At 39.9% G+C, this 12,255-nt stretch overlaps 1 protein-coding gene across 1 annotated transcript; it reads right to left on the bottom strand.

Annotated features, from left to right (window-relative positions):
• Positions 1 to 9,054: 9,054 nt before the first annotated feature.
• LOC147420126 (uncharacterized) lies at positions 9,055 to 11,423 on the bottom strand. The gene is made up of 3 exons (XM_086504415.1): positions 11,283 to 11,423; positions 9,636 to 10,696; positions 9,055 to 9,522 (listed from the first exon to the last, which is right to left on the bottom strand). Exons 2-3 carry the CDS (start codon positions 10,559 to 10,561, stop codon positions 9,402 to 9,404), a joined length of 1,047 nt encoding a protein of 348 aa, XP_086360541.1. The 5' UTR covers positions 10,562 to 10,696; positions 11,283 to 11,423; the 3' UTR covers positions 9,055 to 9,401.
• Positions 11,424 to 12,255: the final 832 nt, after the last annotated feature.

Raw genomic sequence — 12,255 nt, 5'->3', positions numbered from 1 at the left:
GACAGCTGTAAGTACCTTGGTCTTGAGGTTCTTGCCAATCACGTGGCATGAATGTGCTATCCATTGTTTCAAAGTTGGGAAGAGAGCAAACTATGCATTTAAGAACATGTATAATGCGGGGAATGTCAAATGTTGGGTTCTCAAGAAGTAGCTTTTCGACACATTGGTGACACCGGGCCCTTCTTTACGAAGTTGATGTGTGCGGCAGGAACATCTCAACTTCTACTTGGAAAGAGTTTGAGAATTTCCAAAAGTGCTTTCTTACAAACTTTCTCTAAGTTAAGACACAAACACCTATATGCTCCTACTCCTTTAGTTGGGATCTCTTCCAATTGAGGCTAGGGCATGGAAAGGGTTATTGTGTGTCAAAACTCCTCACAGCCACGACTTTTCACAATTCCAAGTGAAGCAAAAAATCAAAGGTGGTCTCCACCCCCAATCCATAATCTCCAGAGAGCTGTCTCCTCTAAGAGAAAAATAAGATAAACACAAGAGTGCTTGACAAGGGAACCAAATAAGCTACACATGAACATACAAACACTAATAGTGGCACCACCCTTGAAGAGCCATCAACGATATCCATGATGACCAATTTGAGCAACACAACAAGAGTCCCAAGATAAGCAATAATTGGCCGTAGAGGATAAAATTGGCCCAGATGGAGGCAACGGTGTAGATGGCATGCAAGGAGATAGGGCAACATATGTGTTGTAATGTATGAAGTGTGACCACCAAATTTCTTCCAAGCCATGATATATTGGTGTTTCAAAAAATCCATATTCACTTGGACTATGTGGAGGCATTATGAAGCAAGTGCAATGCATCCCATCTTTCAAACTAATTCTTGATGTCTTGCATCCATCTTGAACTTGAGATTTTGCTTTTGTGCGTCATTTAAAATTTTTACATTGCTGCCCATGGAATTCTTGGAAGTCAACGTGAAGGATGTTTCTCCATCTTAATCATGTACTCCATGAGTCTCTCCGTGTCCATAACCTCAATAGGAAGTGATTCTTTCTCAGGAAGTAGAATCATATATAGTGTTTGGTTCTCGACTTAGAGAAATTTTGTGAGGAGACAACAATATTGGACTTTTCTCAAACTCTCTCCAAGTAGGCTACCACCCCATACTTCAACCTCATAAAGAAGCACTGGTGTCACCAAGATGTTGAAAGGAATTTCATGAGAACCCAACATTTAATCTCTCCTAGATTGCACATGTTCACAAATGCATAGTAGGCTCTCTTCGTGGCTTCCAAGTGTCGTGTAGCACAAGAATTCCATTTATGGTTTGCCAAAACCTTAAGGCCAAGTACTTGAAGCTCTCTACCACTTCAAGGGGCTCATTATTGTACACAATGCATGGCTTCTCCTTGTTAAGAGTTTTCACAATTATAAAATTTGTTTTGGAGCCATTCACAATTAGCCCACTATGCAAGCAAAAGTTTTCAAAGACAATTCTAAGCTTTTGTCACTTGTTCATCCTTTAAACTATGGGCAAAACCACACTAAATCATTTGTACAAAAAAAAATCATGATCATTATATTCCTAATCATAACCTCTTCACTGCTTCTTGTCACATAAACTCAAATACCATGAGTTCCAAACTCATCATTGAGTAGCCTAAGTAGAGTTGGTGTCAGTAGGCAACCTTGCTTGTTGACACTAATAGTACTTGTGATTTTTTTAAAAAATACCTCTCTCATGTACAATTGACACATCACAATTTTGTAAATAAGAGAAATTTCAAGCATACATTGACTTGGAACTCCATGCGATTCCAAACATTCTCCCAAGGAACCATATCAAAATCTTTCTTGAAGTCCAAAAAGCAAAAATACACTTCTTTACCTTTCAATTGGCTTTCCTCCATGAGAACTTGAGAAATGACAAGCTAATCAATGTTGCTATGATGCTTTCAAAAACCAGCTTGTCCATATGCATGCTTGCCATTCTTTTAAGCCCATTCACATATCTTCATTTCCCGTAAAAGATCAAACAACTTTTCCATAAGAGAACCAACCATTATAGTTTGGTAGTTGTTTACATTGTTTACATCTCCCCCTTTATGTAAATGCTTGATCTAAATTGTACAGTCATGAGGCATGCCATGCTAAAGTGTAAGGTTAAATATATCACTTATCCAACAGTGTGATTCCTTGCTTGTCCATTGAAGCATATTAGACTTGATGCCTTGACGATCTCCCACCGTCTGCGTGCCCAATTTCTTAAGCCGTCCACGTATATCTCCAATGGTGAAGAAGGAAAGCCTATATGCGAACGAGAGAGTGGAGAGAGGGGACATGATAGAGTGGAATGATTGAAGGTGAGAGACATAGAGAACAAACACTAGAGGGATGAATATTAGTACTACTTGATGCAAATATCCAAAAACCCTTCAAGGTACACTTTAAATCTAAGATTTTGCACAAAAAACAAATTGGTATGCAACATTCCTCTCTTGGATTCCACGTTGTGATTCCCCTAATCTATTCATGCTCTATTTTTTCTTAAGCTACCTTTAATAATGAGCTACATAGGCACTGCAACTTTGATTTGGAGAGAATAGGTGGAGATTCTATAGAGCTCAAGTGTTTCTGTGAAATGGTGAGATTCAATAGATTGCAAACAATCTTCTTAGTTTTCTTCCTCCATCTTACAAATTTCTCAGACTAAAAGGCTATCATTGAAGATGAAGGAAGTCCTTTTGAGATTATTATTTCTCCATTTTGTGACCATGAGGGTCATGAGCATTACTTGACTTATGTTTCCCTTTTAATCTCTCATGTGGTTCTACATTTATGATTATGTTTGTGCCTCTAATAGTGAGGGGAAGGCTGAGGCGGATAACTAGCTCTTTAACTCCAAAAAACTTAGTGGTAACAAATCAACTCTTGTGTGCATCAACAAGGAAACCCATAGTCATGAGGACATACTAGAGGTGGTGTAGTTGGATAGTCAAAGTGAGGAAAATGAGAATGTAGTGTCCGAATCTGTCGTCCAATGGAACAGAGATGGTCTAGGTGCTACTCAACTTGAGAAGCTATTGGGTACGTGTAAATATCCCGTGCAAGTAAATGAACTTTCACTAAAATACAATGGGACTGTGTGTTTTGAACTACTAGCAACCTTTGGAAAGGAAGAACATATGGAAGGAATGGATAACAATTCAATGAACATCTTTGAAAGCTATCATCCCTATCAAATATGGTTGTACAATGGATGGTCAAACTAAGCTATTTTTTAGGAAATTTACAATGCCATTGGATAACTTTTCCTTTCAACATCACTGAGAACGCTTCAATACATTTGTTTCCATGGAATTTGGATAGGTAAGTGAGAAAGAATATCCTGCAAGTGAGGATAAGTCAGAGATTATAGGTCATTATTGTCAAAACATTGTGACATGCTCTGCCATATGTAGTGCCATGATGTACTATGTGTTGCTATTGGATGAGACCATGAATTGATTGGTAAGCTACAACAACATTTTGCATCTACAATGGCATTGCATGTTTCTTTTTGTCCATGGAAGCAAACTCCCGGGCCAAGGTGGTGGTAAAGACAAGTGTTACTTATTGAAAATGTCTACAACAGGAGTGGCCCTCAAGGGTAAACTTGGTGCATCCCATCGAATGAGCAGGGACACAAGGCCTTCCAAGTGCGTGGATGGACTTCGATCACAATCATAGGATAGGCGGATAAGCAACAATGTCTTGCTTCATGTACAACCTAAGGTGTGTGCACCTCCATCACATTGTGTTAAACCTTCATGTGGAGTCAAGTTTTTATTCATGTAACAATGTTTGTGTAGCATGTAAGCTCTGTAGGTGATTGCAATATGTGAGACAAAGGAGGAGGACAAGGACGCACATATCTTAAGGTAGTCATGGAGAAATGTGGACATGAACCTCAAGGCGTTTCTAGATTCATGTTAGACAAAGGTAGGGACAAATTGGTTGGAAATAAGGACAATGTACAATGGGGGTTCTCACAATGTGATGGAGTGAAGAGGGCGCTCTTGTCTTTGTCATTGGGAGCAAAGCCTACAAAAAGATACAAAGACATTAGTGCCAACAATGAAAATAATTCAACATATTGACATTTTCAAAGGATGGAGGTCTTCTAAGACCCTTGAGCTTGCTCCACTTCATGTAAAGTTTATCGTAGAGTGGTGTGTCATAAATGTTGCAAAAGAGAACATACAAACCCTACACAAGTGGTTCAAATGGTGAAAATAACTAGTCGCACATCGAGGAAGCATCATGAAAGTTGTGAGTTTATTATGAAATTAATTGTTGTCCACCATGCAATTGAGCATAACTTATGTAGTCTCAAATTTATCCATTGCTTAATAGACCAAAAAAAATGTAAAGAGAAAGAGAAGGAGAGAGAGGTTGAGCTCTTGCAAGCACATATGCCCACAACCAAGAGAAGCACACAATGAAGATGGAGGCTAAAAGCTGTTGTTGTTGGTTCTTCACCACGCAAAATGATGATAAGATCTACAAAACATAAGCAGGAAATACAACACAATAAGAGATTTGTGGACTCTGGTCAATGTGAAACTGCTAATGAACTCAAAAGATAAGTGGCCATCACTCTCTGTAGATAGACCATGTGCAATGGTCAATGTGAAACCACTAGTGAGTGAGTTGGCAAGATAATTGGACTGCATCACTCTCTGTAGGCAGACAATCTGTGAAGCCTAGCTATAGTACCACTATCTATTGGTAGATCGTCAAGATGGGATAGACTAGAAGTCCATTCCACATTTGTGTAATGTTGCACTTTCATACTAACCCCATATAAAAGGACATAATCCAATGTAGCACTCACATAGAACAATGTATACCTCACTAAAGACAAGTGTGGCATCTTGGCAAGCTACATAAACTGGCTCTCAAGCCCAATAGTGTAACTCAAATCCGATCAAAAGATTTTCATGTAGGTTAAGCTACCAACAATCTTCCTATACATGGTGGCATTCACAAGCACATCACATACATTAGCTTGTATCTTCAAATTTTGATATAAGGGTATAATAATAGGCTTACAATCAACCATACCATACTTTGAAAACATATCCAATGCATATAGCCTTTGTGACAAACATATGTCCTCTTTGGTGTGTATAATCTCAATGGCCAAAAAATAACGCAATTCTCCCAAACCCTTCATGTCAAACTCTTGCTTTAAGAGGTTCTTGAAATGCTTAACTTTAGACTCTTGATTGCCACCTGTAATCAAATCAACCACATAGATGCATATGTTCACATTACCTACTGCTTTCTCCCTCATATACAAGGAGTGATCCACATCAACCATACAGAAACTAGTAGTAATAAAATAGGCCGCAATCCTCTCATATAAAGCTTACATAAATCCTTGGGACATCTCACATCCTCACATCTCTATGGTTTATAAATATAAGCCTCTTCTTGCAACGCATTCTTCACATCATTTGATGCAAAACCCAATCTTTCGTTACAGCCATTGCATGGTAGGGACATTAGCCATCTAGGCCACAGGGCCCAAGATCTCTTCACAATCAATGCCGAAAGTCTGTGCATAAATGTTTGCTACCAATCTAGCCTTGTATCTACTCACTGAGCCATTTGCATCGTGTTTCACCTTGTAAACACATTTACATCCAATCACATTCTATCCTTTTGGCAATTGAAAATCCATGTCTCGTTAGCATCAAGCAAAGCCATCTTGTTATCCATAGCTTGATCTAACTTTGGATCTCCAAAAATGTCTTGAAAACAAGTAGGCTCTACACCTTGCACAATCTTCGCCAAATATGCACAATTGCGAGCCACATAAATGTCATAATTCAATCTCTACATAACATTCCTTAATCTCCCAAATCTTTGTGGTGAAGGATCATTGCCAAATGCCCTATCGTCATCATGGCCTGCACACAAATTGGGCATCCTTGGGGCATCCTCAATCTTTTATTTCCCTTTCTTAATACATTCATTGAATTTGCAAGACTTATTCTCTCACGCAACTTGCCACTCCATGGATTGTTATCATGACTTGAACCACGTGGCCTTGTCCACTTGCATTTTCTACAACCACATTCTCCTTTACATCAGCTCCAAAATAATCTTCTACATCAACATATCAACTCTTTAACACATCAAAAACAAAATCCTTGCTCACCTCTCTTTGATGCATGATAGGGTTGTATCATATGTACCCTTTTTGCTCAAGGGAGTAACCAATTAACACACGCTTTTAGGTCCGACATAGTTCGAAACTCATTTTGCCCATGAACATAAGCAATGCATCCAAACACTTTAAAGTGTACCAAATTAGATTTTCTGCCATTAAACTTCTCCATGGGTGTGATATTATGTATGGCAACAATGGGTGTCATATCCATAATGTACATAGTTGTAGAAACTGCAAGATAAATCAATAGTAAAATAGGATCTTGTAGTAAATAAAAGTAGAGAAACAATGTAAACTGTACAATGGGGAGAATAAGAATTATGGATTACCAACTTGATACAATGTGATGGCATGTTCTCCCATATGCTCTTGAGCTAGAGCTTAAATGGCAACTTAGACAACTCACGCTAATAGGGTTTACAAGAGGCATGTAGATATCACAACATTGGATGCTTGGGCTCATGGCAATGGCCTCTCTTTATAGTGTTAAAGATGGTAAGTTGGTGTATACATCAAATCATAATGGGAGCCTCATAAATGTGCAACATACAATAAAGTGAGATACATACTCAAAGGAAGGCATTAGTACATTAAAAAAATTTCTTCCATTAAGAGGGTTTGCGAGAACTGGGGATGGTAACATGTTCAAGACATGTTAGGGCTCTCATTGAAAAAAATTGACATAGTTGGGAAGTTATCACATTGCTTGATGTGATAATAAGGTAGCGGATTGCCTAACAATTGGGTAGTTTCATAAGGTTATTATAATTAAACTAAGGATCCGAACTTTTAAGGTCAATTCAATGGCTAACAATTGGGTAGTTCCATAGTGGTTAATATAATTAAGCTGAAGGACCCTAGCTTTTAAGGTTAAGAGAAGGTCCAAGAGATTATTCACATCCTCGCAACAATTTAAACACCCAAAGTCTCACCAAGGAAGAAAGGTGATCATTTTATTGGTCAAAAGAGCCGCTTTTTATCTACTCCACTCCATCTCTATCATAAAGGTGCCAACTTTGTCATTCACAGAGAACTCACTATTCAAAATTTCATAATACCCTTGAGCATTGTCATGAGGGTGTTTGTGGTGGTCACTTTGCCAAGAAATCACCTGTAGTAAGGCTTTGTTGACATGTCATTGGCCAAGTTTGAATAGGGATGCCAACCATTGGTGCAAGACTTGAAGTCGGAGCCAAGCATTTGTAAGATTGTTCCTCCCACACGAAGCATTAGAATGTGTACAATCATGTCATATAACTAGAAATGATGTCCATCTTTTTTTAACCTAGCTAATCTGTGTGGGAGGACATCTGATGCAATGCAATGGAGCAACAACATCAAGGCAATAGGGGCAGGAAAGGAGCAATTGACAGTGCTACGGATGTGAGAGTAGATATGGAGGGTGAGAGCTCATGCTCTCACAGGGCAAGAACTGTGTTGGCACACATGCAAGGAGAAACCACAAAAGAGCCAAGGGGTTGGGTAAACATAGAAAGAGGGAGAGAGAGAGAGAGAGAGAGAGAGAGAGAGAGAGAGAGAGAGAGAGAGAGAGAGAGATGGGTTGTCTTTTTAGTAAGCTTGTCATTTGTGCCAATCCTTCACTGAGCTTGAAGATAAAACCTATCCTTAATTAAATATCACAGAAATGTAAATTTATTACCATTTTCTTACAGCAATCTCTCAATGTGGATGCAACAATACATGTTTGACAAAAACAGCAAGTTATTGAGGTGAAGCCACTAATGTGAACAAGAGCTTTTTACAACAGACAAGTATTCTTTCCAAAAACCTCGATGGGAAATGGTAATGGAGGACTGGACCTGTAGATTCTTTTGAATTTAACACTTAACACTATTGTTAAATTATCAAAACAAGCCACACTTAAAGGAGCTAAGGCAACAAAACCAATGTCTGCATCAACCAAGCTGATTTCGAAACTAACCATGATGTTTTGATATTATCTATAGTTTTGGCATGGTTCTCATATCCAAAAAATGCACTTCTTTCTTAATGGAAAACATAATCAGGCAAAAATGACACATACTTCCATCTCACAGACTGATATTAAAACGAATGCAAGTTCTCGTGTAAAGATATCTTCACAAAAACATGAGAACTTGCACTCTCATCCATAATAAAGCAGCTACTTCCCAACAGCTCAACAAGAGAACTTTAGTGAAACTGCTTGCACTGATAGGTACATCAGATTGGACAAAAGGCCACCCCTCTCATACAAGCCACCTCAAAATTATCACACGGTATTTAGGCCAACAAAGCATTCATTTCTGTGCATACAGGATCATTCACACACTAAACTCTTTAGAATGTTCTCTCTCTCTCTCTCTCTCTCTCAAGACACACACAGACACACACACCTACGTGCGTGCATGAACAAGGTAAAATGATTCTAGCCATCAAACTGGGATTAGATCCAGATTATGGTATACCAAATCCCACTGCATAACTTGCTTATTACTTCTTTGAAGCAGCAGGCAGCAAATCTAACTCGGCAAATGTGTTGTGCAAATATTTTGTGCGTGCAAAACGAAGTTTAGACTCCAACACAGTCTCTGTCCCTCTCTCTCTCTCTCTCTCTCTCTCTCTCTCTCTCTCTCTCTGTGTGTGTGTGTGTGTGTGTGTGGGGACTTGATTAACAACAAGCTAGTTAAAACCACTAGAAGTGAATCATTTGTGCACCCGCACATGTCGGTCGTTCAACTGCGGTAAGTGTAAAACCACATCATGTCTACCATCCTGCATGTTCACCCTTGAAAATCACTATCTGCAGAAACAAGGTGTTGTGAAAAAACAACCTGCAGATATATGATTAAAAAAAGCCAGGGGGTGCCACCACCAAGCATAGCACAAGAGGCAAAAGGAAAAAATGGTAACACTCTTTTACTATACACAATAAATGCGTCGCCCAAGATCTTAGCACTACGGCTATCAACAAAGCCTTCAAGGAGCAAATCCTACTTCCAAATTCAGTCCCTTCGATAAAATGTCCCATACCTCATGAGTGCAACTTCACATGGATTCCATATTAATAATGTCCAGCTGAATGACATACCGTCAAACCTTCACATGGGACACTTTCTCAAAAGACCTCCAACTCTTTGTGTAAAAATTCAAAGGATTGGAAGCTGGAAATGTGCAAATTGGATCTGCTAACATCAGGTACAAGAGCAACGTACTGAGCAATTTAATACTTCTGACCTTACTTGGAAGGATCCGCACAGCAGAAGAGATGTCGCAGGCGTCGCTTCCATGGTCTCTGCACAAACCTTTTATCTGGTTGTGCAATTTTGACTGGGCTGCTATTGAATTCAAAGGGTAAACTGCCAGAAACAGAAAATTCAGCATTACTACACAAAAACAGTAGAAGCTACAGCAACTACACCCAATTGTAGCACAGCAAACATTGAAAGTATTAACAAAACCAGTAACTCACACAGGAAAAGCAAATGAATGTGTGCTCGCTGTACTGCTGTCCGACCGGTGCGAGACGCTTCCAGAGTAGGACGGCCCATGACCTGAGTTTCCAGAAAAGCTCATTGGTCCTGAGAAAGTAAGAGGTCCAGAAAGAGTTCCTGAAAAAGACTCAGCCCCAAAGGAACCATTCCATTTCCCTGACCGACCAGCACTAGAACTTATCCTGCCATCAATAGGGTCTGCATCGACCTGAGTCACCACATTATCAGACTTTATGTGCTGATTAATTAATGCAGGATTTGTTTTGGCATCCCGTTGGCCACCTTCAGGTTTTATTAAACTCTCAGACGAGAGCAAGTCTAATGTCTGTGTAAACTTCAAGAGATTATGCTCTTGGCCTTCTTGGAATGCATTAAAAAACTCTGTAATCTTAAAGGCCAAAATGTCGATCTCTCCAGACAAATCATTGGCAGCAGCATGATTGCCCATGCATTCTGCAATTTGATCATTCCCTGACTCCCTATTGTCTCGATTATGAAAATCTGTTCCAGTTGTCGTATCATGCAGTTCATGTTGTGCTCCATTTGCTACAACTCCCATTGGCCGAACAGGACCAGCCGAGGCTGCCTTATAGTCAGCAAAACCATTACTTACACAAGACTCTGCTTTGAAAGAAGCTTCCGACAACCTGTTTTTTAAATCAACTGTTCCATTTGGACTCTTCTTTCCAAACGACACTGAAACAGCCTTCCCAGAAAAGTGCTCAATGGCAGTACCCTCAGTAGTCCCATTATGATACAGAATGTTGGCAGGTGTACTTTGAAATTCTGGTAGGAAACAAAGGAACGAGGGCTTCGCATCAGATGCCTCCATAACTGTTAACTTGACAAGATTTTCTAGTTCTTTGAAAGAAAAAGGCAGCTGACTATTTCTGGTCTCAGACATAAAACAAAAACGTAGCAATCGATCCAATGCTCACATGATTCAACTCTTGATCCCTTTATTCCAGTATGGAGAGTCTCTGATGTTCCCTTTCCTGTCTCAGCATCCACAACTTCACATTCATGTTGGCAACCGTCCCTGCAGATAAAAAGATTTAATAAGCGACCCATTAACTTGCATCATCCAACTCATTCATAAAAAAACTCAGGGAAAGAACATAAGCTCAAAAAGGCTAATAACCCCATAGACAGTCACAACTTAATTGTCACGCGATGGTTAAGAATCAAGATAAGTCCGAAAATAAGTATGATGCAAAAATTACACCGAGATGGTTGACAAGTGAGTCATGACCTTGAGAAAGGCATTCCTGGTCACCATCAGTTATGAGTTTAAGGTGATCAGTTTCAGCAAACAACATATCCCAGCTCAACAAAATTGCAGCTTTCTTTCCAATATGCTTACACTATGTGAGAATACAGTCTCGTACTCAACCAATTGCTCACCAAATCAGTGAAATCTAAGCAGCGGTATTTTTAGAAGCCCGCAATGGTGGTTATATTTCTGTAGCACCCATGGTGATTATATCACAAGAAATTCCATAACACAAAAAGGACAAGAGGAAACAGTGTTCTCCTTCTGGCTTCCCAAGCAAAGATGCTTTGCACTTGCAGTTACAACATAAGTGTTAAACGACAGCCGCAAAAAGCTCAGAGTGGCCAAATACCTCAACTCTTCAAACGCATCTTGCCACAAATCTCCTGTCCATGCTTTCTGTCCATTGAAGGCTTACGATGGAGAGCGGTGGGAACTGCAGTCTCTTGCTTGCAAGCTTTCAAGGAGCACCCTTGCAGGAAAGTTTACTGATTCAAGCAAGCGAAAACGGCCAGATTCAATGGCGACCTTGCCAAGCTAGCCTTCTTTGGAAAAAGGAGGACATACAGCCTACAAGTCACGAGGAGATGTCGTAGCCAAGGCAGACAGAAATAGGTGAAAGCGGTCGAAAGGGAAGAAGAAGCTGAGTTGCCGCAATGAATGAGCAGAGAGTCACGTGAATCGCCATAGCCAGAGGCTTTGCGAGCTCCGCCGGGCGCCGTTGATTGGTTTAACGCTTTGCTTAAGGCATCATTTACTCTTTGGTATTTTGTTCGTTTGCCACCATCAAATGGTGTGGGGATGAGTGTGAATGGTCCTCCTTTTGAGTGGGGGACTCTCACTCTTTCCATAAATGTGAGGGACCTTTCCATCAAAGTCATAACTCTCAAAGGCTAACCTTTTGAGTGGAGTTAGTTCTAGTAGCACTGTGACAAGGGCCACTCTCATCACTTCTCATATCCACCTTTAGCCCTTGCCTATCAAAAAGGTTGATCTTTGCACATAATGAGTTATAAATGAAAGAGATTTTTTTGGCATCTGCCATTCCAAACCCAATCATCGGCCCATAGATAGCTCATGTGGTAATGTGTTTGATAGTGTTGTCAAGGTTCACCACGAGAGACTCTATCCTAACTGATGGAAGCTTGTGTGATATGCCTGATTGGGTGTGGATGTCCTCTTCTAGTGGATGGACAACAAACAATGCACAAAAAAAGACAGAAAGAACCTTGTCCTCCTCTTTATAATTGGACCAAAGTGGCCGCTTGTTTGTAGGCACAAGATCAAACGGCATGGGCTCTTTTATGGCCCTCAATAGTGAAATT

The sequence above is a fragment of the Adiantum capillus-veneris genome, chromosome 28 (genome assembly GCF_014529385.1).
Source record: "Adiantum capillus-veneris isolate H3 chromosome 28, ASM1452938v2, whole genome shotgun sequence".
Lineage (NCBI taxonomy): Eukaryota > Viridiplantae > Streptophyta > Polypodiopsida > Polypodiales > Pteridaceae > Adiantum > Adiantum capillus-veneris.
The sequence above is the reverse complement of the archived record's forward strand: the minus strand, read 5'-3'. Positions and strand labels throughout refer to the sequence as shown.

Bases quoted from the DNA above. Each gene is read 5' to 3' on its own strand.
- LOC147420126 (XM_086504415.1), bottom strand. From the start codon at position 10,561: ATGTCTGAGACCAGAAATAGTCAGCTGCCTTTTTCTTTCAAAGAACTA. The intron at 9,523-9,635 runs GTGAGTTACTGG...TGTTTCTGGCAG, and splicing joins CATTCATTTGCTTTTCCTGT to TTTACCCTTTGAATTCAATA.